At 54.0% G+C, this 25,717-nt stretch overlaps 8 protein-coding genes across 8 annotated transcripts; 3 read left to right on the top strand and 5 right to left on the bottom strand.

Annotated features, from left to right (window-relative positions):
* Positions 1-96: 96 nt before the first annotated feature.
* Positions 97-423, bottom strand: INS49_003149 (uncharacterized protein; the record flags this gene model as incomplete). Its single annotated transcript, XM_043163945.1, has 1 exon — positions 97-423. One exon carries the CDS (start codon positions 421-423, stop codon positions 97-99), a length of 327 nt encoding a protein of 108 aa, XP_043032451.1.
* A 3,269-nt stretch (positions 424-3,692) lies between these two features.
* INS49_003148 (uncharacterized protein) lies at positions 3,693-5,868 on the top strand (the record flags this gene model as incomplete). Its single annotated transcript, XM_043163944.1, has 4 exons — positions 3,693-4,228; positions 4,285-4,968; positions 5,019-5,138; positions 5,316-5,868. 4 exons carry the CDS (start codon positions 3,693-3,695, stop codon positions 5,866-5,868), a joined length of 1,893 nt encoding a protein of 630 aa, XP_043032450.1.
* A 260-nt stretch (positions 5,869-6,128) lies between these two features.
* On the bottom strand, positions 6,129-7,235 carry INS49_003147 (uncharacterized protein; the record flags this gene model as incomplete). The annotated part of the gene is made up of 1 exon (XM_043163943.1): positions 6,129-7,235. One exon carries the CDS (start codon positions 7,233-7,235, stop codon positions 6,129-6,131), a length of 1,107 nt encoding a protein of 368 aa, XP_043032449.1.
* Positions 7,236-12,957: 5,722 nt separating this feature from the next.
* INS49_003146 (uncharacterized protein) lies at positions 12,958-13,701 on the bottom strand (the record flags this gene model as incomplete). Its single annotated transcript, XM_043163942.1, has 1 exon — positions 12,958-13,701. One exon carries the CDS (start codon positions 13,699-13,701, stop codon positions 12,958-12,960), a length of 744 nt encoding a protein of 247 aa, XP_043032448.1.
* Positions 13,702-16,979: 3,278 nt separating this feature from the next.
* Positions 16,980-17,586, bottom strand: INS49_003145 (uncharacterized protein; the record flags this gene model as incomplete). The annotated part of the gene is made up of 2 exons (XM_043163941.1): positions 16,980-17,459; positions 17,584-17,586. The coding sequence occupies 2 exons, from the start codon at positions 17,584-17,586 to the stop codon at positions 16,980-16,982; spliced, it is 483 nt and encodes a 160-aa protein (XP_043032447.1).
* A 475-nt stretch (positions 17,587-18,061) lies between these two features.
* INS49_003144 (uncharacterized protein) lies at positions 18,062-18,783 on the top strand (the record flags this gene model as incomplete). Its single annotated transcript, XM_043163940.1, has 2 exons — positions 18,062-18,515; positions 18,608-18,783. 2 exons carry the CDS (start codon positions 18,062-18,064, stop codon positions 18,781-18,783), a joined length of 630 nt encoding a protein of 209 aa, XP_043032446.1.
* A 1,566-nt stretch (positions 18,784-20,349) lies between these two features.
* INS49_003143 (uncharacterized protein) lies at positions 20,350-22,039 on the top strand (the record flags this gene model as incomplete). The annotated part of the gene is made up of 3 exons (XM_043163939.1): positions 20,350-21,065; positions 21,129-21,557; positions 21,595-22,039. 3 exons carry the CDS (start codon positions 20,350-20,352, stop codon positions 22,037-22,039), a joined length of 1,590 nt encoding a protein of 529 aa, XP_043032445.1.
* Positions 22,040-23,221: 1,182 nt separating this feature from the next.
* On the bottom strand, positions 23,222-25,627 carry INS49_003142 (uncharacterized protein; the record flags this gene model as incomplete). The annotated part of the gene is made up of 2 exons (XM_043163938.1): positions 23,222-25,004; positions 25,200-25,627. 2 exons carry the CDS (start codon positions 25,625-25,627, stop codon positions 23,222-23,224), a joined length of 2,211 nt encoding a protein of 736 aa, XP_043032444.1.
* Positions 25,628-25,717: the final 90 nt, after the last annotated feature.

Here is a 25,717-nt window from a genome sequence, read left to right as displayed (position 1 = left end):
ACATACCAGTCGTAACAATGCTATCATTGAAGATGGAAAGAATCCATATGTTAGCTATATGATTTGCCTAGGACAAGAGAAGACCCACGCCTAAGTCTACAGACTTGTTACCCGCCGCCTCAGGACCAGGGGCGTGTCTTCCTCGTCAGGGCACGCGAGGAAGTCCATCTTATAATTGAAGTCCATGAATCCGTGGACAACGACAGCATCGTCCTTGTGCGCGATGGCAAGGCTGTTCTTGGCCACAACCTTTACCATAAAGTCTCCCCTCGCCCGCCAGAATGGTGGTATGAAGAAATGTCGAGTGTAAGACTTGGTCTCTGAGATGTTCTTGATGCTCAATGAACACACCCACCCGCCGCGGTCCAAGAAAATGACACTGGACCGCGATATCGCAATGACCCTCTTAACTCCGGCGACCATATTCCTCCCTGAGGCCGTGGCAGATGCTTCTGGAACGCTTGGTTGCAGACGGCGGGCCTGTAGCATCACAAATGCCGTTACCTGTCCGTTTTGCAGTGGCAGAGCTCGAAATAGGTAGCCGATACCCGTTTGAGAGAACCATTCGTTGGGGATTGCTGTCTTGCGTATGTCCGAGGACAGACTCAGTGATATGCAATGTGGTTCTGCACTCTGCTGTAGCCCGGTCCACTGACTGAGCTCGATCTGCTGGCCTCTTGCCAAAAGAAGACGAGAGTCGTCGGCAGGGTGGGCCACCCATCTCCTGTCCCCGATGGAGCAATTGCAAAATTGACCGCGGCTTTCGTCCCATTTCTCCTGTCCAGAAAGGGTCGAGATCAGAATTGCAGTGCCATCTGGACTCACGAGAGCCTGTGTGATCGCAGCTTGAGCCCGATGGTCTAGAATATTTTCTCCCTGGGCCCAGGACCCTGTTTTTGATTGTGGTGGAGTGAGCTGAGTGAAGATACATCTCCTTGACGTGTCCACGCTCAGAAGGCGAGCTTTCTTGTGGTTGAAGTCCAGATGGCGGATCTCGGCCGCATGGAGCTTCAGCTCAAGAACGACTTGACCGGTCTTTAGATGATGTATACTGATCGCACCATCCTCCCTACCACAGAAGAAGAATTAATCATCGTAAGTTTGTGCAATTACCGTGACGACCCTTGAGTCATCGAAGGGCCGGACGGCCTGACTGGGGCTCCCTGGTGTGGCTACCAAGTACTCCTCTGGCTCGCTCGAATTGCCGTCCATTGAACTTTTCCTGACCAGCACAGAGGGCTCCCAGGAATTGCAACTCTTGCCCCTCACATCGAAAAGCCGGAGGCTTTTCTATGAGTATCGTGCCCGTGGCAATCTCGTCGAGCGAGTCGAGACGGTGGAGAAGTCACGGTATGTAAAAGGTCAGGAGGGATATGCCTCCTTCGGTATCGCCTTGCTGCAAACATCCGCCCATCTATAGGCCCTCCAATTGTACACGCGTCCAGTCCATAAACTTACATACACAAACGTCTCGAGATATATGGCAGAACTTGAGGAGACCCTGTATGTAGTGGCTAAGAAGGACATCCTATGGAACGTGAGGCCGTATCCCGATAGGGCGGTCGCCCTTGACCAGGAGATATGCGTACAAATGGCTTTGCAATGATTTTGAACAGCCTGAACAATATCCGGAACTGTGGAAATGGACATTTCTGCAACTTAATCTCATAAGCAGCCAAAGCTCTGGTCTATATACCAACACCTTTTCTGGAAACAAACTCCACGTCTTTCCTCATCAACCATGGGGCATGGGACAGGACAATGTGGACGAGTGGTCATCATTATCGTCAGAGCTAGACCCCGTCGAAGGAGGAGGTACTAAATAACTTCGACCATGAATCCAGAAATCCATTTGAAAAAAAAAAAAATAGATCAAGAGATCTCTTTGTCGACTAAGTAAGGGGCAGACTGATGCTTGTCTAAGCTCTACCAAAAAGGTTGGAAGCTGAGAGCTTGTAATGATGCGATGACAGTTGATCAGATGGCACCGAGTATCTAGGGGTTCTCGTATGGAATGGATGGGAGGGCTTCTCGTCCTGGATGGCAAAGGCATGGCAGGGCGCACAGGACGATTCGGCACATTTGATGGTCTATTAACAAAGGACTGTGAGGTGTTATCGTGCCATATCAAGCACCAAAGTGACTCAGCATCTCATAGAAGGCCCATGGTCGGGCTTGTGCCCCATGATCTTGTTTTTGCACCGTCTAAGAGATGCAGGAGATTCTCCCCAACGGGTGACTCGAAAGATGCCGGGAGGGAAAGAGACTGAGATGTCAAGCACTGCTCTTCCGGACAATTTCCGGGGATGTTTGGGAGTGATATTACACCACTGCCCAATCCTTGTTGGTTTCCTCTTGGCCACAACCAACACGCCGGCCCGATGGAATGGCGTTTGCCAACCTAGCACGGTTTGCCGCAGTAGAGCGTTGAAACCCTGGACGAGATCCCAGCACCGGAGAATGCCGATTGCCTCTTCCCATGACGCCACAGCTCTTGTACCGTGCCAGAAGGAAACTCGTGCGCATTGAGGCTCTCCGCGCATACCTCCTAGACTGCTTCTTGAAGCGAATCGCTAGTGGTGCTCCTAAATGTCGACATGCCAGCGCAAACTAAGAGGTGGGATTGTTTGCGGTCAAACAGGAGATCATGGGGATCGCTGCACCGCCAGTTGTTCAGTTAGGTATATAAGCTAGGTAAGTCAAGTGGCCCACATTCGGCCCGCCCGGGGATTCGGCCCACGATTCACACCAAAAAACCCGATTTCAGCCCTACAGAATATAAATCTATAAACGTATTAAAAATAAACCATATACATAGGAATTTTATAGATTTTCTATTTAATATAGATTAATATTGAATATAATTCTTTTAAGCTTTAAATATTATTAAATAAATAAAAGTTAAAAAGTTGAAATTTTAAGACTGCAAAAGTCCTCCCAAGTCAGGGACTTCACGCGAAAAACGTTCATTTTTTCATGATATTTTCTATTTCTATTTATTCTATTATATTAAAATATTATTATAAATTCTTTCAAAATTTAAACTTAATTAATAAAAATTAAATAAAATTTTAGTATAGTTACTTTATTTATAGTATTTTTCTATAATTAGTTATTATAGGGCTGAAATCGGGTTTTTTGGTGTGAATCGTGGGCCGAATCCCCGGGCGGGCCGAATGTGGGCCACTTGACTTATGTAGGTGTTAGGTGTTAGGTCTGGGTATAAGTAAGAGTGTAAGTGTAGGTGTAGGGATGGGTGTAGGTGTTAGATGTATGGGTGTTAGATGTGTGGGTGTATGAGCGTTGGGTGTATGGGTGTTAGGGTGTATGGGTGTTGGGTGTGGGTCTGTTAGGTGTGGGTGAGGTAGTGATGTACCAGTGTGCCCTCCGTTCCTGGCCCTCTCAGTGCATGTTCCGAGCTGATACGGGAAAGAGCCCCCCCCCCCCCACGCCATCGTCACTGCCGACAAGCTGTTTGTCTTCTGGGTCATTGATGACCCTTTGCTTGTCTGCTTCAAACATTAGGTCAAAACATTTCACTTCACTCTAGCTTGCCACACATGATTCTGTCATCCAACACATCACACCAGTATCGTTGTCTGCTAAACCCAACACAAGCCACTGATCAACAAAATAGGAACGGCGAGTCCTTGATCGATCATCTATCAATATCACAACTCGCTCAATTGCAAATGGCGAGCAACTCCTCCCCGGCTGCCAGCATTAGCATCCCTGCCGACGCAGTATGGAAAAGACCTCCCCCTTATTCGCCTTGCATTCACGCTGCCAACAACCTCGACCCGATTGCCCTCTTGGAGATGGAACCCGAAAAACACCACCGCGGAATGCGAACCGCCGTTCGCGTGCGTGATCCCCCAACTTGGATTGGGCTTGAGGCGTTGATGACAGCTGTTGAGGACGAGGAAGGCACACTGTCGTTTCTGCAGCTATTCCACCAGCCAAGGGCGAAACTTGTGCCTCGGGAGCAAACCCTTCGACCTGGTGGTTGCTACCTGATCAAGGAGCCTTTCCTCACATTTTCCATCGACGGCGCCTACTACAGCCTGCGAGTGGACCATCCCAGTGATATATTGTGGCTTCGTCATGGCCATGAGCTTCTTCCTGCAAAATGGAGAAATGACAATGCCGTGGTCGGAACAAGTCGTGACGCGAGAATGAATGGCAACATTGCCGTCGGTGAGAAGAGATGGGCAGCGGCAGAGACTCGGTAAGTCTCACTCCACGCATTGGAGTCCAAAGAGTCATATTTACTAATGCTATCAGCTACACTACTGCCGCTCGAACAGCTGAAACGGCTGAAGAACTGCATTTGGCTTACCTCAATCGCTCTTTGGCCAATCTCCGACTGGGACGCCCAGCTACTGCCCTGGCAGATGCCATCAAGTCGTACGGGGAAGACAGCTCGGCACGTACCGAGAGAGGACTTCTCCGCGAGGCCAGCGCTCTTTATGAACTCGCAAAATACGGCCAGTGTCTGGACACACTGCAGACACTTATAACTTCTCATTCCGAAAGGGCTTCAGCAATGCCAATGATCGAACGTGCCCGCGCAAGGCTCCAAGAGCGACAATCAGGCCAGTACGATTTCCGCCGCATGTACGAGGAAGCCCAAAAGACACCTCCCCTGATCGAGTGTGCCACTTACATCGGGGCTGTGGAAATCAGAGATTCACCAGGAAAGGGACGTGGGGTGTTCACCACGAGAAAGGTCCTGGCTGGCGAACTCCTCATCTGTGAGAAGGCGTTTGGGTACGCCTGTTGTAATGAGGATTTTCCCGTTGACGAAGACATGACGGAGCTCGAGAGTAGTAAGAAATATCTGCGCACGCAAATTGTGCAAAAGCTGTTGCACAACATTGAAGACGCTCGATCTTTTGTCGACCTGTATCATGGAGACTACGATGCCGTCTCCGTGTACGGGGTTGACGGGCGTGCTGTGGTTGACTCGTAAGTAGTGGGTAATGTCCTCTGATAGTGTTTTGCTAATGTCTGTTCAGGTTTCTGGTTCGGAAGGTCATTGACCTCGCGGGCTCCGGGGCCCCAAGGACTTCCCTGTCCTCCAAACGAGACCTCTCCTCAAAGAATTGGGATTGGCAATACAACAGCGCCGGTGTTTGGTATCTCGCCTCCCACATAAATCACTGTTGCATCAGCAATGCCAGTCGCTCTTTCATTGGAGATATGCAGATCGTTCGAGCGACAAGAGACCTCGAAAAAGGATCCGAGCTGTTCGTCTCTTATGGGCTCCCGTGCGGATTGCACTCGTACGCGGAAGCGTAGGAACGCCTTCGCAGCTGGGACTTTACCTGCGACTGTGCTTTGTGTCTCGACCGAAAGGTGACGTCAAAGGACGTGCTGATGCGGCGGAGGTCACTGCAGGAAAGCCTCACACGGTTCATGGAGAGCCAAAGTTGGGAAATGAACATCCCCAACGCCAAAACGATGCTTGAAGGGCTCGAACAATCATATTCCACCACGGCCAAGATCCCCGGTGCAGTCAGACCGGAGCTCTGGGTCCACTACTTCACCCTTGGTATGAGGCTTCTCAGAATCAAAAGGCCCTCTGAGGCCATTGAGGTGACTGTGAAAGGCCTCGAGGCACTAGGGTTTGTCATCTCCGCAAGCCCGCCTAGAGAACGTCCAGAGTCATCCGAGCCTGAGCTCCTGATCAAGCAGTGGGGCATGGCGGTTCCGTACTCTGCCGATGCCTTTATTATTCTTAAGAGGGCGTACAAGAGAATCGCTCCACAGCTTTCGGTCGCGGCGAGGATGTACGCGGCGATTGCGTATACCATGGTCATGGGCGAGAAGGAAACGATCGTGGACTCATTCCCAGACATGGCATGAATCATCGACAGTTCAGCCTTGGTGCAGTCATCGAGCTTGGGTTTCCGTTTTGAGCAAGAAAGCCCCATGAGAAGTTGGCAGAATAAATTTTGAGTATTGATTGTTAATTGTTGGTAGTCAGTCGAGACTTGGCGAGGCTTCGACAAGTTACTGGAAAGTTTGACTTGGAGAAGCGAGGCTTTGAAGTACAATAGGCATGCCAAAGCGGATGTACGGGACATGAAGGCTGGAAGCGATATTTCTTTCGAATAAAATCAAGTTCATGATTGCTGTTGCTGTATTAAATGTAGTCCAGTTTGTCCCGCAGATGGGCTTTGTGGTGTTTTCTTTTCATGGGCGAGACGCATTTTCAGACTTTTCTGTCGGATCTCCTCCACCTTGTCGTACTCCCCCCATTCGGTAAGCCACCGCTCAAGATCATGTACTAGCTCCAGCGCCGCAGAGACGCCATAGCACGGCCTGTCCTCGACCGAAGACAGGCTCTCGATTGCACCCCGCAAGAACTTCTCAGCGTTCACTTTGTCCCCACTCTTCCGGTACTCTTTCGCCACAAAGTACTGGGCGGTATATTTACCAAGCATGTCGTGGTCTTGGCCGCGGTCCAGGAGGTCCAGGAAGATCTTCCTTGCCTTCTCCGTGGACGTGCCGGACTTCTCGGCGTAGAGGCGCGAGTGCTCGCCGTAAAGCCACAGAAGGGTGACGACCGGCAGGCTTGACCTGCCGTATTGAATCTCGTGGCCGCGTATTGTATCTTGGAGGCCCTTTTCGAAATTTGACGGCAGCTGGTCGTAGCCAGCCGTCTCGCCAAACGCCAGCCACTCGCCCAGCAGCGGCACGTTCCAGTCGGGCTCGATCATGGCGGTCCACGTCTGCAGCTGGCACCTCCAGGTCTGGATGATGGCCTCGCGTAATACTCGGTCGTCCAGTTTTGTCAGGCTCGTGAGGATCCGCCGCAGGGGGCCGGGCCCCGAGTTTTCATGGACTACGGACGCCGCGAATTTCAACAAGGCCCTCAGAGTCGCGTTCATGTCTTCTGCCCTAGACTCGTCCCATTTCACGCACAGGACCGTGATGCAGATGCAGCCAAAGGCGTTGTTCACGGTCCCGAACAGCAACATGCGGATCTGCTCGGGGGCCCGTCGCAGCACCAGCAGCGCCTCGTCGACCCTCGATTCCTGGAGGAGGCGCCGGACCGCCACGAGCCCCTTGAAGTAGTCCCCGTAGTGCGAGGGTAAGCTGGCGCGCCTGTCAAGTTCGGCATCATGTTTGGCTGCCTTGTGCTCGCGGATGTAGTCGCGGGCACTTGTGAGGATCTCCTCCGAGATCCAGAGGTCACCAGGTGAGCGGAGTGAGCGGAGCACATGCATTGGGTATAGATGTGGTGTGGACCTCTTCCTACCGAGGTGCGTGACGAGGCTGCTCAGACTGATCATGGTCCCGTTGCTCAGCCGGATGATTTCGGGCTTAGCGCCCCCTTGGGTTTGTAGACCGTTGGATGCCACATGCTGGAGAGCCTCCCTCTCAAGTCTAGTGGTGATATATTTTGAGAATCCCCACCGATTCAGTCTGGCCTTGTAAGGTTTTAGTCTTTGGGAATCCGCATCCACGTGTTAGTTACACATGCACAAAGCTCGGGTAAGCGCGGGGTTCAAACTCACGATGCCTCAAACCCGTGTTTAGTCTTCATGATCTCCACGACTTCTTTCAGGCTCCGGCCCTCATCGATATAGAGTCTTCTTATGGTCGCCTTGTGTGCCTCCCACAAGGCGTCCGATTTGCCTCGACGCTGGGCCGTCGCGGTTGGCGACGATGCCGCCACGGGCTCATCCATACTGCCAGGCCCATCCGGCACTGGGTTCGTAATCCCCGTTTGCAGCGGCTGCTCGAGTCGATCTACTGCGCGAACAGCCATTACTCGCTCTCTGGTCCCATACTGCATCTCAGGCCACAGTCGCAACCGCTCTTTCCGACCTGATATCGACGTAGGCTCAATCGTTGGGCAGGGCATGCGAAGGCCAGGAGGGCCGAGGGCCTCGGCCGGGAACGTGAGGGAGATGATGTTCCCGCAAAATGACCCATCACGTGACGTGTCGATTTATATGCCAACAGGGGTAACCCACCAACGGCCCATGGTCAATGCTACCTGGGACTTTAATCAATTGAACTTTAATGCGGACCGGACTGCCGCGGCCCAAGATATTTGCCTATCGCCTTGCGCCATTGTGGAGTATCGCGGAACTTCCCAATACGCTTTCGCTCGGTGAGTGCACCCGATCGTCGAGATCTTACCTCTCCTTCCTCCTCGATCTAGTCCAGCCCGAGATCGGTGTGAGTGATCTAGGCTCTCGGGAGATCTACGGGCACATGAAGTCGCAATAATGTGCTTGGTACAAAAGTGGAACACCCACTTCGCTTGCCGGCATTAGTGCCCGGTGTTCAGGGGCGGAACCAACAACCCAGTTGAAACAACAACCACCGACGACCACACCGGTCACCACATGGGGAAGGTGTGCACATCACTGAAGCGGGGGTCAATGTGTAATCAGATGCAGTCCACAGGAATTAAAAAATACGCCGTCTGGGCTCTGTATCAAGAACTGGTAGGGTATACAAGGTTCCACACATATCATGCAGGTTGTGTTGTCAACTTAGTAAGTTAAAGGTGTTTTTGAAAGGGGCAGCACCAACCTCGTATGAGACCCAGCGGACAGAGAAGTTGTCAATAATGCAATTTCAAGAGGATAACAGACCAGAAAGCGCAGGCGACAATTCACAAACAAGGCCTATAGACTTGACGGCAAACTAAGTTCACGGTGCATCGGACACACTTACGCTAGACGGCATGGCGTTGTTTTTTTTTTTTTTTTTTTTTTTTTTTTTTTTGAGTTATCCACGATGTCACCTTCATACTTCCACTCTATCGGCAACTACTCGAATGCTTTGCGGATCTATGTGCTTCTTGAATTTGGTGGAGAGTGATGGACCGACTCATGTGGAGCTTAATCGCTTTTCTGACTTCGTACAGAGCGTGTCAGTAAAGCTTTGCTCGTCCCTGATGCCCATCTGCCCGAGGCCGTCCCTCCCCACCTGACACCTCTTGGCTCACGTGCGCGAGTCGCTGCTTTGGTTTCCACACCAACTGCCTTGTGGGGTTTTCTTTTGAGAACGCATATTTGCACCCACAAAAACACAGGATACACCCATATATCACCAGCACCAAACCAATACCTACGCCCAACTCACATACCTAAGTCACACATCCAATTTACATACTTAAGTCATACACCTTATACGTATACATCTAATTTATATAAGTATTAGGTGTATAGGTGTTGGGTGTGGGTGTGTAAATAGGCCTTATAATATGCTCTCAATTATTGGCTGCGGCTGTAGTGTGAGTGATGTATAGATGTACCCTCCGTTTTTATGGGTGCGAATATCAGTTCTCATTAACATTGTCTTCTGTCTAGGTGTGGCTTACCTTTATGAGCACCCCCCAAATGACTCTATTCATTAACATGTGTGCCTCTTCCTCGTCAAACTGTTTTCCACTAGCCCAAGTAGTATTTCTCCTCCAACTTCCAATCAGCACTAGCAGAGATTCGTTTCAAAATCTTATGAATGTCAACCCAGTGCCCATAAATCAGGTCTAACTAACCCCGAATTTCACTTCAGCATCAGCTAGTCCCTGGGAAGCATCCTTCGCAGATACCAGGCCATGAGCCGAGCCAGCCACAAGCTATAAGCCAGCCAGGATGTAAACCGATGACGCACAATAGTTCCACACCACATCAGCGTATCAACAACGTGAGCATGATTGTGATCGCCCGCCGCAGCGGCAAGGGACCCCCAATACGCGCATGCCATGGCGAGATATGACGCTACCGCGTAATGCGCTGCCAACATGGCCAAGGTGATGATCGGGACTCCGGGGGTGGTTGGCAGGCTGTTGGTCCACCATGCTTCAAGTCCCGGGAGGGCCATGATGGTGCTGAGCACTGCAACATCGCAGAGAGCGAAGAAGCAAAAGAACTTTGCGTCCTTGAAGCAATCCTCGCACATCGGAGTGCCGAAAATTTGCAACATTTTGGCTTGAGCAGTCTTCTCGAGGTGTCGGTTTGCTGCAATTTCTTGGTAGCCGGCTGGTTGCGTCCGAGATGGGTCTCCACGAGTTGGAGTTTGACTGAGTAGTTATCACTGTTCACCACGTAGTTGGGTTGCTATTGAGCTCATGTATGTATGTTCTGTGAAAAAAAACCAGGTTTCTGTTCGGTTCGGGATGAGTTTGCTTTGGTGTTGCATACAAGTTGTTAGAATTTGTCCTATAGTAATAGAAGCGGACGGTTTCTTCGAAGAATTTAAGGACAGAAGCCAAAAAAAGAATTCGTCTTGCTGGCTGCGGTGTAAATATTTAGCCTGAAGAAATCAGCCAACTTATGTATACTGGGGAACATTTATCGGGCTAGCAAAACTAGCTACTGGTCATTCGTTCGATAGTGTAGGCTAGTCTTGCGCTTAGCCCAAGATCATATTCTGCAGTAGAATGAAGAAAAGTCGACAGATATTATCACCTCTTGTAACATTTACAACAGTTGACTTCAACATGTGTGGATCCCATGCAAGCCTGCTATTTGAGACACCCGAACTATCAGAGGGACAGCAGCGAACCATCTTTGTGTATATATAATTGTTGTTCCCATAAGCTTTAAATCTCAGCCCCTCTCGGTCCCATCTCCTAGAAGAGTGAGCAGAGCAGAGCAGAAGGACATGGGCAACCTGTAATAAGGCTTGACGCCGGGTAGTCAGAGCGTGTCGCTCCATGAACCCTCCGTCACAACAAAAAAGCTGAAAAGCTTCATCCAGAATTTGATTTCTAATCCTTCTGGTCTGTCTCATGTGACTAGTCTACTTGGAACAAGCGTCCTCAGGACGGAGCCATCGCCGCACGGAATTGCGAACAAGTCGTCACTGTCTTGATATCATGATGAGAGGCCCAACTTCTCGGCAACGGATGGAAACGCACTAAGTGCATTGTGCCCATTAATCATCACCATCTCCTCCTGACTGAAGATTCCATTAGGTCCAATCTCTTCGATCCCAGCTTGGACTTGAGGTTCATGGATATATGGGTCTATGAAATATTGTTTTAGTGGGACACGACACCAGTTACTTCAAAGTAGACTCACAGTCTGTCCCCAGCACAATTTTGCTAACGTCTCCGCCATAGAATTCCCGCAGCCCCCAAAGCTGAGCTGCAGATGTCGCACTTGCGGTGTCGAAGAAATACCCTCGGAATTGTGCAAGCGCGTCAGATGCGTTGAGGCTTCCATTGGACACCCCACTGGCCATCCCAGCGATTCTCGTCGCCACGGAAGGCATTGCCCCACCTCCGTGCGGGAAGACAATGTTGATGCTCCTGTAGCTTCTTCGTTGACCAGTGAAGAGAAGATGCTCCATGGCACGGACGGAGTCAAAAGTAAACTCACTCATCCCGACTGGGTATCCTATCGATGCACACCCACACCCCGGGGCATCTGGGTGAACAAAGACACTTGCGTTTCGGCTGTTGAGAATATCGAACACTGGGTCCAGGGATCTGTCGCCCAAATAGGTCCCGTTCGCATTGGTGTATAAACCCACTCCGTCGAACTTGAGTTTATCCAAGCAGTACTAGCTTGCAAGATTAGCCACTTACTGGGCTTGGCTTTCAGATTCCCTCGCTTCCCCGTGCTCGACAGACAGACAGATTTAGCTTACTTTTATTTCGTCCACTGCTGCATCAACATGTGGCAATGGCAATATACACATCGCCCCAAGTCTTGTTGGATACTGTCGTGTGTAGTTATGCAAAGCCAGGTTTAAGCTTCTCGCTAGTTGACTGGCCGCGGTCTCATTTCCGGCAAGGAAGTTCACCCCTGGAGCGCTGATAGACAGGGTGGAGTAATTGACTTGATTGGCATCCATGTCTTTGATGTGTGTGTCCAGGCTCCAAGAGGGAACGGGCAAAATGTTGACATAGACAGTGCCGTTGATCGCAGGGAACCCTCCTTGGCCTAATGCTTCATGGTAAAAGTCCGGAGCAACGTGAGAGTGAACGTCGAACCGGAAGGGCCTGGATAAGAGGGAATCCAACGGGGCCGCCACCGCCGGACGGACGAATAAGGCCGTGGCCAGGCAGAGCAAGATATTCATCTCCATGAGGGTGGCGCGAGATTCTGATGAAAATAATGAGAGGCGGAGATGATTATCTGCTCAAGGGGGAATCCTACAAGAACTGGAGTCCAAAGTGACAACAACACCGTCTCTGCTGGACTTTTCAGTATTCACTTGCGTACTGGCCTGGAGGCGTATGACAATCTACCTTCAGAGAAGCCTCAATTGGACGAGTCAGGATCCCACAGACGGGTTCGACGGTCTTGAAGGTGGAAGTGTACAAGAACGCACGAGTTGGATTTTGTTGTGTCGTGACTCGCCCCATGGTGCGGAATCAAGGGTGTCCAAAGCTTGATTCCATGAATTGAGTTTACCGCCAATATCACTACAGTCGCCGTAGAAGACTGGCCATGAAAAAACGCTAATGTCGCATGCAAGTTTTGTTCGGTGGTCGTTGAATAGCCGTAAATACGGTTACTTCAGGGCAAAAGCACATGATCGATTCAAGTCGCTGCATAGTGGCAAGTGGCCCAAGCGACTACATCACGAGCAACCTAGGTATATTTTGCTAACCCTAAACGTCCGGTGACTCGCTCAATTAATGCCCACAAGAAGTATTGTCGATTATGTTTGTACTTGGCCTGAGTGGAAGCGACTCATTCAAGTCATCGTTCGGATGGAAGGCTGTATTTCCTACGTTTGATTACAGCGACATTCTTGATGGGACTGTTCCCGAATATTGCAACTGCTTGGAGGCCATGTTTCTTCCCACATGGCTTGCTCGGAGTCAGTAAGTCTGCAGCAATCTGTCGAACACGAAGATGTGACCAAAAACTTCATTTTATGCTCACAGATATCCAGTGAGCTATGCCATCAAATGCTAATGCTACCGTACGCCCTTATTATGCCTATTGAAACACTACACCGTGCTCCTTCTTAGCCCATGTTCGCCAACAACGCCTCTTTCTGGGCCGCCTCCCTCTTGGCCTTCCTCTTGGCGGCGCCCTCGCGCCAGGCGCAGATGAAAACGCCGCCGAAGGCAGCCACCGCCGCAATGCCGAGCGTCGTGCCGACGATTGCGCTCGAGAGGCCAATGTTGACCCTGCTCGAGGAGGACGTCGACGTGGCAGAGGCAGAAGACGTCGTCGTTGTGGAGGTCGTAGAAGATGAGGATGTACTTGTTCCCGTGCCCGACGAGGTGGCGGATGATGAGGTAGATGACGGGTTGGAAGTGGACGTTTCTGAGGACGACGACGAAGTGGACGTTTCCGTGGCCGTGGTACCCGTGCTCTCATCCGTGCTTGTGGTGGTGTCTGCGCGCCCGACCATGTTGGGCCTGTTGCGGGCGTGTAGTGATCTCCGTCTCAGCTCCCCCTCCAAGTCCGGCTCTGTGTCTGAGCTGGGGCCGGTCTGGCACTTTTCTGTGATCCACAGTGCATTCTCCGCCTCATCTGGGGTGCAACCAGCTGCCTCCAGGCAGGTCGCGAGGAGTTCCACGTCCACCGTCTCGATCGCTGTACAGTGCGTCATTATCGAGCTGTCTGCGCAGGACAGGTCTGCCACGATGCTTGCCAGACATCCTCGGCCCATCAGCCGTGGAGGTGCTGCCGCAGAGGGAGTGGCCAGGAGCAAAGCGACGGCCACGTTGGCGAGATTTTTTCTTATGCTGAAGGAATTCATTGTGTAGATGGTGTTCTCGGTGTGAATGATTTCTTTGCCTGGTGAAGGGTCAAGAGGAGGAGGATATGGCTTGGGAGATGTTGGTCAACTCTGTCGTAGGTAAGATTGTTGAAACGTTGTGGCACCTTTGGCAAGGAGTGACAATTAAGCTTAAGCAAACAAGAAACTGAAGTGGGTATCACAAGGAGAATGAGCAAACAGTGAGGTGAAGTGGTGTAACAGGAAAGCCACCTCAGGCTGGCGAGACGCTTTTAAGAAATTCCCTCTGTGTCATGGGGAGCACCTAGTCACCCGCGTCACTCGACGCCGGCCAACAGCTCACCAGGAACGTTCAGCCCGGGAGCCGCCTCCACTGCGCAAAATGGCAGAGCCACGGCTATACGGTACTGCGCCCCCGCGTGCGACCACTTTGCGTGTGACGAGGCCAAGGGCGAGGGAGGCTGAAGGGGCATAGGCCGTCGGCATGTGGGGGTGAAGATGGCGCCCGGGTTCCCGCATTTTACACGTTAGGCTTCATGACCCCCCGCAGCGGTCATAATTAGGGTCCGAGATCTCCGGGAAGGGCAGGGCCACGCGCACGACGCGACGCTCGTCTCCACTTTGGTCCACCACATGCCGGTCTGACGGGTGTCATTGGCAGGGGACTTAGCGACGCTTGCGTGAGGCGCCACATGCGTTACGTGTATCGAGAAATTTCACCTCGCACTTTGTCCGTGGGCTGAAGGTGAGAACCTGAGGGTGCTGTAGGTCGAGTGGTGCGAGCACATGAGGGACCAAGGTACCCTTATGATAACTCTTGAAACCAGGTGCTGGTGACCCGGCACAAAGGAGTGTCGATTGCTAGTCTCGGTAATCGCCGCACACGGATCAAGGATAAACGTTTGACTAAGCGCGACGGTCTCTCACGGCAACAGGTGCCGGTGGTCGAGTGCCCTGACTCGCGAAAAGAATCACCATTCGCCTGACGGGCGTAGCCTGGTCTAGATTACAACCTCGAGCCAGACTGCTTCGGGCCTGCCAAGAACGCTGTGCTGGCTTCCGTGCAGAACATGGCACGACTTTGCCGAAGCGCGCAGGTGAGGCAAGCATACAGGAGTCACTACTAGTACGGGGCACGGTGCTGTACTTGGATCTACAACAGTCGGTGCCATTCCGAGACATGTCGAAGTCGTCCGCTTTTGTCCCACACCAGAGACAATTGTCGTCAAAGACAGCCTCGACCCTCCGGTCCAATCGAATTATTCTAGCGGTCCGTCTCAAGCGGGACCAAGAAGGAGCCGGCGTGTTGATGGGCATATGGGTGAACACTGCGTCTTACAAGAGAAACACGTTGAATAGATATTGCGATGGGTTACACGCCAACAACACATATTCCTCGCCTTGTGGTAATTTTGCTATTTAGCGACTCTTGCCACGGGTCCTATGCAGGCAGCTCATGACTCTCGTGCCACCGGGGAGATAATGGAAATCCTTCGAACCATACGGAGCCATTGCCAAACACAGAACGGAATCAGACAGCTGAATTTTTTGATGCAATTTCGAACGAGTTGATTCGCCGGCACCAAAGGCACTCGAAGAGACCGGAAAAGCTGCTGGAAACACTGTTTCGACCCGTCCGTCATCTGCCATCCGGACCTCTGCCGAGCTGCCAACGTCGCTAGGTGTTCTCCTTTTCCGGAGTCGAGAATCAGAACGCTGGCGTGGCACACCTGTTGGTCTTGGGCCAACACAGGCAGACTGGCCAGCGCTTACGGTGCCCAGATTTCACTTTGACATCTCAGGACTTCCTAATCCGACTAGATGAATGCCGCATAGATGTAGGGGAGTTACGCTCGTAGAAAGTTGCAGCACAGCAATCAGATGACTCGATCCTCAACGATGGCCTAGTCTTACAATGACTGCATAACCATGAGCCCGCTCCAAAGCTCCGGCGGCTCGACTGATTGGAGTCTCGCTCGACAACCTACTACCTCCAGAAGCCTGCTGCAAAGGCTTCATTTAATTTCCGGTTTATCACCAGGGCTGATTCTTGAATTCCGAAAATCTATTTAAAGCTCGCCCACGGCCGCTATGGTATTCACAGCTGCGCCGTCCTCTGGCGCCCTTCTTGCGGGCAGATGGAGACCATATCCTCGAGTTCCCGGTTGCCTGACGATGCGTGGCCTGTAAATGGCTACCACACTTTCTGTAAACTTGGCGGACGGACACCTGGAGTTTCGAAGCCGACTAAACCAGTTACCCAACAAGCAAAACAACTCTCAAAGTTCTCTCGTGGATGGACGCACTGACTCCGTATGGCGTAGAAGCACAAGCAGCGATAAGCACGATAAAAATGCCTGCATCTTTCGCGGCAAATGGCGAGCCCCGGTTAGCTCTACGAAGGTGATAGTCGCGGCAAGTCCTCGTCGCTCGGAGGGAAGTTTGCTGGCTGGTGTGCCAGGTGCTAACAATCATGAGTGGTATGCCTGCCTGTTCAAGCACAGGACGGTTGAGAAGGTTGGCATAAATAGCGGACAATTGGGATTTCCATAATTCAAGCGCCCTGGTCGACCTCCACAGCATTTTCTGGCGCCGGGAGCCGTCCTTTTCTCCTTTCCCGGTAGCTCCCACCGAAGAGCGCAGAGCCATCTAGCTTCGCAGGCAGGAAACAGGACGGTGTCCATGAGGCCACACCAGACAGAGCCGGGTGCCAGTGGAATCAATGCCGCATCAGCCAATGGCGCCTATCTTGAGCCTGAAGGAACAAACCCACTAAGTCAAGAGTGTGGACAACCAGACACAAACGATTACTCATACACCCGGGATGGAAAACATGACTTCTCCGTGGCCTTGGACTTGGTCGGCCAGTGTTAGGGCACGCGTTGAATCCGTCAACCTTTCTCCCGCACACCCTAGCGAGACCAGTGTTGTGCCACTCAAGATAGCAATAATGCTTGGTCCGGCCTGTACAACAGTCAGCCCCGTGCTCGTGAAATTTGGTCCTCAAATCAAGCTTTCACGGGTTTACACGTACATCCTCAGAGCTTCATCCTCAATACTGCACCCCAATCATTGTACACGCTGACAGATTTAACCTTGATATCTTTCTCCCACACAGTCCGGCACTCTGCTGTCAGGCACATGAGGATACCGCTACTGTAGGAGCCTCTCCTCTTTCAGGCTGAACTGCCTAAGCCGACGCCTAATTGGTGGTAGCAGGACCTTCCCACTGATTAGGTGAGGGCAGACCGGACATTCTCGCTGATGGCAGTCAACGCAGACAAGCGGGAGAGGCGTCGCTAACGCTCCTCGTCCTCGTCCTCGTCCTCGTCCATGCCCTCCGCAAGCTCGTCCTCGTCTCCCTCCTCTTCCTCAAACTTGGGCAGGTGCACCACAAACACAGGAGTGTCATCAGCCTCGTCCGCATCGCGAATGACAAATGCCACAATGTCGTTGTTCCTGAGCCCCTTGCTGACGGGGGTCTCGTCGCCCTTGATTTTGAGGTCTTTCCATCCCTTGCTGTCGTCGTGGGGGTTCTTCAGGATGCCGTATGCGATGTGGTAGTCTGCGCCTTCTGCTGGAAGGGGCGTGGGAAGTTCTTCGATGCTGGGCCGTAGGCCGTCTGGGTAGCGGTCCTGCAGGACGGAGAAGAGCTCTGCCGTGAGCTCGGAGAAGGGGCCGAGAGGGTCGACCAGCAGGAAGATTGTGTGGACACCGTACTTGAGGCGCAGGGAAATGGGCATGTCGGGAGGGTCATCTGGTACATCTCGCTTGGGCGGCTGTCCGACGTGAGGTTAGCAAACAGCTCAAGCCCTTGGCAAGCAAACGGTTGGTGGCCGGAGGAGTCACGAGGAGTCGCGTTCAGTCGCTTCTCGCGCTGCGGCTGGGAGGATGCACACATACCATCTTGACGGTGATCCAGCTGGTAGTACTATGGTGGGTACTCCAGCAGTGGAGATCCTGTCCGGTGGGAAGAGGATGTCAAGCTGAGTACGGACACACGAGAGCAGGCGAACGCAATAACGAGTGACTGAAGGGAGGCAGAAATTCGCAAAGTGACGTTGCAGACAATGGATGGCTCTCGGCTCAGCCTAACGCGGGGCCAATTCCGCATTACACTGACAGGCAGCAGGAGCTTGGGCCATCTGGAAGTTTAAGTGGGGCACCCCAGCCAATATGTACCTACCCAGGTACCACCCAGGTGGGAGGAAATCAGATGCCCCTCAGGTGCTTCTTGATCTGGTGATTTCTCTGCAACGCCGGCCTCAATTCGCCCCAGAAATAGCCCTACCGCGGGCCCATACTGACCTAATTTGACCAAGACCACTCTCCAACACCTTGCCTACCCATTGCAGCCCTCGCAACCTCGAGAAGCAGCATCATGGGCCGCCCTCCGAGGACGCAGGAAGAGCTTGAGGCCTTCCTGGCCAGGCCGCCAGTCGACTACCAGGAGCGCCGTCGAATTGCCCTCGAGAACAGCCGCCTCAATATGATGGCCCCGACGAGGATCTTGCTGGCTGCAGTGTCCTCTTTCGGCGTGGGCACGTCTCTGGGCATGGCCCAAGGGAGCAAGATGACCGGCCTGCAGTTCCGTGCCGAGCACGCCCACAAGCTGCCCACCACGCCGACCGGCTGGTTCATGTACCATAAGAGCAAGAACTACAACATGGCCAGGGGAGCTCTCAAGGAGGGCCTCAAGATGGGCCTCAAGGTGTCCTTCTGGACCACCGCCATGTTTATTGTCGAGGACATGTACGACGAGTACCGCGAGTCCAAGGACTTTGTCAACACCGTGCTGGCTTCCTTGACTGTCGCCGGCGGATTCAGCCTGTGGAGTACGCGTCGAAACACCACTCCCTTCTTGCTTGTCTTCTGACATGACCCCTGACGGTGTGGATGATCTGCTAACCACCCGTGCCGTCTGCAGATCGGTTCAGTCTCCCCATGACTGCCCGCACCACCAAGACCGCCCTCGCCGTCGGACTCGTCTACGGCGGACTCCAAGACGCTGCCGGTGCAGCGCGAGGTCGACCCATTGGCTACATCGACTGGATCAAAAGACAGATACGCGGCCAGGGCAAGGGACTAGAACAGAAGATGTGAACTGCCTGCACCAACACTTCGCATCGGGCGCCGAAATGTTTCCGAATAAGAAGTCTCTTCAGCCAACATCAGGTGGACCTGATCAGCCTCGGGATACGGTGTTGACGTGCATCAGCATCATGATGACCCTACCGATCTCGGACGTTTGACAATGTTTGCTCTCGGCTTTCCAAGGCTGAAGGCTATTGCGGGCGGAGAGAACGCCCGGGCCCGTGTTCTGATTCAGCCTCAAAACCAGCAAACATGGAGACTCACGCCGCTGCAGACCGCAAAAGTCGCTGCGGTGGATCCATTTCACGGACGACTCGCGCAATGCTGAAACGACTAGATTGGCTGCTCGCCCTTTGTGGTGCCTGGCACCAATGCTTAAGCCGTCGGCTTCCATCTCGACCGGTCGACTCTGCACCTAGTCCAGCCAGTCTAGCGATCCAGGCGATGGCGCCGCCATCGAAGGTCCCCGCAAAAATCGGCATTGCATCTCTGGGAGCCCCACAGAAAGCCGAAGTGCATGGCAGGGCCAAGAGGTTCCAAGGTGACCCCGAATCAGTGCTGCGACGCAACAGGCGTGCATCCCGCCTCGGTGCAAGCCCAGCACAAGCTCAGGCAGCGCGGGAAACCCCACACTGCAGCAAGCTCGACCGAGTGACGCTCACATGACCGAGTTGCATCCCCATTCCAGCCGCTCCTGGGTGCTTGTCTGGCTGTCTGGGCGAAATTATGTCTTCGGCTCAGATTCGCGAGTTTGAGATTGGCCCGCAGAGTTGGGGAATGAAAGGGAGCGCAGGGGAATCTATTTGTCAATGCCTATCCATCGGCAGCCACTTGGGAGCCACCACCCAGACAGCGCGACGGCTAGCCACGGCATTTCCCCCGGCCGCGTTCCCACTCTGAGCCTTCTCCACGTGATGGTCAGCGATAAGGAGCTGGAGGGATTGGCCCGGCCGCTTGCTCTCAGACTTCCGCCAGCCTCTGATTGCACAATGGCTACCGTCCTGTCTGTTTTGTCCCTGGGGCTCTGGGCTCCGGAGGGCAGCGGATAGACTAGTCACTTGATAGCTCGGCCCTGCTTGCCACTACGTGGTTGGCTGGCCTTATAGCATCGGCCTTGACGATGTCGGCGATCCCTCGCCTTCGGTTCCAGGGATCCGTTCTCAACTTAGACTTACGAGCTTGGTCACCTGTGTCATTGCGATCACCGGAGATAAAGGAACGGCGATCGAGGGGGGAGGCCAGGCGAGGCGAGACGAGGCAAGGCAAGGCATTGACCGACTGCCCATCAAATACAAGTAACCCAGCCCTCGGGACGGACTGGTTTGCTTCTTCCTTGGTGGTACGGAAACACTTGCCTTTGTCTCGTGTATCAAAATCTAATATCTGCATACTCGTTTTCATTGTCTGCTCCTCGCTCCTATTCTGCCTGTCAAGCGTGCATCACATTATACCCAGTTTCAAGCTTTTACTTTGCTTATCAGATACCCTACTTTCTGCTGTTTCCCGCCTTCTGCAACCCAACCCGATATGGCTTCACTTCGGCCGCTCTTGACCACCACATCTCGTGAAAAGACAATGGCGATGATACCTGCACGTTCAATCCGCGGCGGCGCGTTCGCGCCTGTCTCCAGAATCGAGACGTCCCTCCTGAAATACCGACCTCTGCGACAGCCACAGTTCAACCGCAATGCATCAACATCGACCTCAACACCGGCGGCAACGCCGCCATCATCCTCGCGGTCCCTTCACTCATCCAGCACAACCCGCCAAGCAGGCGCAGCTCTCAACACCACAGCTATTCCAGGCCCAGCATTTGAGGGTTCCATCCCTTCTGACATGGCCGCTAAGGCACCCTTATCGGTGCTTCCCTTCATCACAATCCTGCGCTCCCTTGCAGTGACCACCATGTCATCCTCACCAGTCCTCCTGCCCCCTTCGCTGTCAATCATGAGCATGCTCGCCCACACCACCAACCCGATCCTGAACCCCGACCGCAACCCTCTTCTGAAGCAACTTATCAAGAAGACCTTCTACGCCCAGTTTTGTGCGGGCGAACGCGGGCCAGAGGTCAAGGCGACCATGGCACGTCTCAGGGATATCGGGTTCTCGGGCGTTATTCTGGGTTATGCTAGGGAGGTGGTCTTGACTCAGAGTCAGCTGAAAAGCCTGGCGACGAATGGCATGGACAGTGCGACGGCGCAGGAGTGCATCCAAAACGAGGTCATCCCTTGGGCCAAGGGAACGCTGGAGACGGTGCGACTGGCTGAGCCAGGTGACTACGTGGCCTTGAAGTGAGTGCTTGCCCATCGACGAAATATGGAACCGAACGTCACTTACTAACCTTCTCTCACCAGATTCACCGGCGCAGGCCGCAAGGCCCTCTGGACCCTGTCCCAGCGCCTGCCCCCGCCAAAGGCCCTCGCCAGCGCCATCGACGAGATCTGCACCCTCGCCGCCGAGCGCGGGGTCAGGCTGCTCTTCGACGCGGAGCAGCAGGCCGTGCAGGCGGGCATCGACGACTGGACGCTCGCGTACATGCGCAAGTACAACAACACCACGCCGGGCAAGGCCGTCATCTACGGCACCTACCAGGCCTACCTGAAGGCGACCCCCGCCGTGGTGGCAGAGCACCTACGCGCGGCGCGAGAGGACGGGTTCACGCTGGGCGTCAAGCTGGTGCGCGGCGCGTACCTGGGCAGCGACCCGCGCCACCTGATCCACGACACCAAGGCCGACACGGACGCGTGCTACGACGGCGTCGCCGAGGCGCTGCTGCGGCGCGAGTGGACGGGCCCGCTGGCCGAGTTCGCGACGCCCGAGGACACGGGGGCCGCCTTCCCCGGGGGTCAACATGGTGCTGGCCTCGCACAACGCCGACTCGGTGCGCAAGGCCCGCGCGGTCGTCGACGCGGGCCACCGCGGCACCGAGGTCGCGTTCGCGCAGCTGCAGGGCATGGCGGACGAGGTGTCGTGCGAGATCCTGGCGGGCAGGACCGAGGGTAGCGGCAGCAGCAGCAGCAAGGTGGCCGCCGCCGGCGGTGACAAGGACGCCGCGAGCTCGCAGCCCCGCGCGTACAAGTACCTGGTCTGGGGCTCGACGGGCGAGTGCATGAAGTACCTGCTCCGCCGCGCGCAGGAGAACAAGGACGCCGTGCAGCGGACCAGGGACGGCCGACGCCATGAGGGCGGAGATGTGGAGGCGGCTCAAGGGGGTCTTTGGGCTGGCTTAGGTCCATTTTCGTGCGAGCAGCTTGCGCCGCGGTGATTTGGAACCGTTCGTTTCCTCAGTGTATTCATCCTCGGAATATTGGCGCTTTGGGAGTTGGCTTTGGGACTGGTGGTCTTTCTGGCGGTTGTTGAGCCGTCAGGTTGATGGACTGGCGTGGACCCAGCTGTGCAGGATTGGAATTCATGGAGTTTAGGCGATAGATTCTGATCTGTATAGCATCGGCATTGCTTGATGATTCAAATGAATGATGTCAATTCAGTCTGAATCTCTGTGCTTCCTGACATCCCTAGACTGGGCACGCATGTCTTGGCAGTGATGGAGCATCTGCACTTTGATAGGATTGGCACTGCTTCGTGATTCAGATTCTTGACTAGTTAGAAATTGGTTGTGCATCGCCACACCATACATCTAGTGTGTTTTTTGTCGAGTAGCCTCGGGTATGATCTTTGAAAGAATAACAAGAAAACAAGAGCGCTCGTATGGACACATACAGGATATATACACACCGGCCGACTTTGATAGAGTTCCTATGCCCTTTCCGCATCGGGATCAATCTGTCCTCACGCCAGGTCTCGACTTGGCATCTCGTATAACGTCGCTCCTTATTTGTCTTCCTCTCACTGGATCTGGTATGTGACAACTCTTGTGGCTCCTTCTCGCCCTTGGGCCATCGTCAACAACTTTCCCTCCCTGTCCCGGCAGCTTGTCTTCAAGGGTGCCCTCCCCACCACTCTCACACAGCATGCATGACAGGGCCTCTCGTGCCGTCATCATAGGGCCCGTCTTTCGAAAAGCGTTGTTGATCTAGTGGCCCGTGTCTGGGAGGACCGCTTTGACTGCCTCGTCTCCTCCTGGGACTGTGGCATCTGGTATCCTAAGCAGTGGACCATCTGGTGTACGTGATACCCCCCAACACAATACTGTTGATGCCCAGACACTTCGTCCTCCGCACTGCCATGCAACCGTCGTCGGTATGTAAATGCCTGGTGCAAGATACCAAGGTAGTGGTCGTCTTGGTATCAATCCCTGAAGCCACCGAAAACGGTGGGAAATGGGGAGGGCGGATCGACATGATCACCGGGCGGACGTGGAATACCCACATCCCCATCATCGGGACGCTGCTCGTAACCCAGGCCCTTCTGCTTGGTCATTGAGCAGGTGGGGCAGGCGTAGCTTACGTCTGGGTTGTGTCCTGAGTCGAATTCCCCCCGGGGAATTTCAACCTTCCGGCTTCCCGTTCCCCGCCTCTTCATCCTCGGGCTCCCCGCCCTCTGGCTTCTCGTCCCCCGGGGTCCCGAAATCTGACGTCAAAGGAGGCCCGAATTCCAGATGCTCCAGCTGGGGCTTGCTCGCGAAGGACGACACAGACGGCTGGTAGCCGCTGTCCCGGCGGGCCTCGGGGCCCCAGTCCACAGACACCGACGACCCCTGCAGGAGCTGCGACCCGGCGCGGCCCTCGAGCGCCCTGCTGATCTCCTTGTGCATGCCCCTGGGCTTCCGGAGCAGCCCCTTGCCCGGCTCGGGGTCGGCGCCGCTGCTGACGAGCGCCGCGACGATGTCCACCTTCTTCATCGGGTCCCTGATGTACGACCGCGCCTGCGACTCGATGGTTATCGTGAGGGGGGTGGACTCGTGGGCGGCGATGTTCGGGTTCGCGCGGGCCAGGAGGAGCAGCCTCACTATCTTTTCGCGCCCCTGCGAGCAGGCGAGGTAGAGCGCTGTCTTCTTGTGGGCGTCCTGTGCGTCGATGTCGAGGTCCTGGTCTGCGATCGAGTTGGGGGGTGATGTGGTGAAGGTGGAGGTGGACGACGAGGAGAACCTCCGCGCCTCGTCGAAGAGGCCGGATGTCATTGTGCTTGCTCGCCGCAGCCTATGGTGCAGCAGGAACTTTGTGACCGATGGCTTCTGGCTCCTATGAAGCGGCGTCTGTTGCTGGCGATCCCTAACTTTGACGCTGGCCCCTTTCTGTAGGAGAACAGCAAGCGCTGCAGTGTTGGAGTACCCCACGGCGACTAGCAACGGCGTGTCCCCGTTAAGATCTTGGTTCTCGAGGGTATCAGAGTTCTCCATCATCTGCTGCAGGGCCAGGTCGTCGTCACACTTCTCTGCGGCATGATGCAGTGGCGACGAGCCGTCCTCGTCCACGATGTCGAACCGCGGCTCGCTGTTCTCAAAGGAGACATTGATGCCTTCCTTTTCACACCACTCGAGGGCCTTGTCACATATTGTCCGCCGATGTTCCAGGGGCCGTCCCAGGATGGTGCGGAGTTCTTGTTCGAATGCCTTTTGTTGGGACAAGAAAACGGACCGGTGCTCCCTGTCGCCAAACTCGACTCGGCATTCGTACAATTCTGAAAGCTCTTCCCCGGCCTGACGTATTTTTGGAATATCTTGGGGGGACTCCTCGGAATATGCGTATGCATTGAATGCTGTCCTCAGCTCCCTCTCAGCAAGGTCCATCTGACCAGTCTCCTTGTACAGCCCCCCCAGCTTGTAGTGAAGGTTCAGTTTCTTTTGATCGTTTTGATCGGATGTCGACGACCAGGGCAAGGTGAGCCGGTTGTTGCTGCTCCCTGTGGCACTGCCTTTGGGATTCTCCCCAATGATGTTCTCGATGAGAGAGACCGCCTTCTCCGTAGACCCTTCAACTTTGCACTCGATAAGAATATCAGCCAATCTTTCTTCCATTTCGTCTCGTTCTTCCTTCTTGAATGGGATTCCGTATTGGCTGTTTAGCTCCTCCTTGATCAACAGTGCCCTTCGCTGGAGCTTCTCTGCATTCTCGTAGAGACCATACCCTACTAGACGTTCCAGGTCTTTCCTGTTCTGTTCCCATTCGGCATCGAGCTGTTCTCGTGCCTTTGGAAAGGGTGGCACCTGTGCTGTGCCGCTGACTGCAGGTGCATCCCCAGGTCTCAATGCCGACATATACCTCGATGACGTAGCTGTTGTCGTGCTGACGGACTGGACGACAAATGCAGTGGCATCGTTGGCGAAGGTCCTGATTCCTCTCAATGTCGTTTCAAAGGAGTGCTGGTTGAATGCGTGCACGGCCGCATTTTGGCTTGGTAGTCGATGCCTCGCCGTTTCGTTCAGGCCGGTTGCTATTTGGCGAAGCAAGTCGTCGGTTTGGTCGCGTTTGAACCTTGCGTTGTGTTAGCTCGGCCGGTGCGAAGATCTTTTGGGCGGCACTTACAGATTGAGTGTCTGCATAAGAAGATTCATGTACGGTATATACTCATCGATCTGAAGTTTTGCCTGGGTGATGGAGCTGTCGTTTAGCCAGAAATGGAACGCCGTGGCCGCATTCTTCTTCGATACGCGCTTTGGTGTCTTTTCTTTGAGTATGTTCAATGGCGCGGTGCAGCTTGTAGCAATTCCTTGGATGACTTCATAGAGCTGTGCCTCGTAGGGTATTTTGGGTGGTCTTTGTTGGAAGTATTGCTCAAGCATTTTGAGGCATTGGCCAAGATGCAGGATGTTCTTCTCCAGCCGCTCGACGGCCTTCTGTGCATCCTTGATGGCCACGACAGCATCTTTCAGCGTCCGCAGCCCGGACGCGACTCCGCCGATAAGCTGTACGACGGCCGAGACAGCCCCAATAGCTGTTAGTGGATCTGCCATGGCTGCTCATAGGGTCGACGGAACAGTGAAGGAAACTCCTGGCAGCCGCTCCGCCAGCCTGGAGTGTCTCGGGAGCCCGGTAAGTGCCGC

This window comes from Diaporthe citri, assembly GCF_014595645.1.
Source record: "Diaporthe citri strain NFHF-8-4 chromosome Unknown scaffold_1, whole genome shotgun sequence".
In the NCBI taxonomy this organism is placed as follows: Eukaryota; Fungi; Ascomycota; class Sordariomycetes; order Diaporthales; family Diaporthaceae; genus Diaporthe; species Diaporthe citri.
This window is presented reverse-complemented; position numbering and strand designations above follow the sequence as displayed.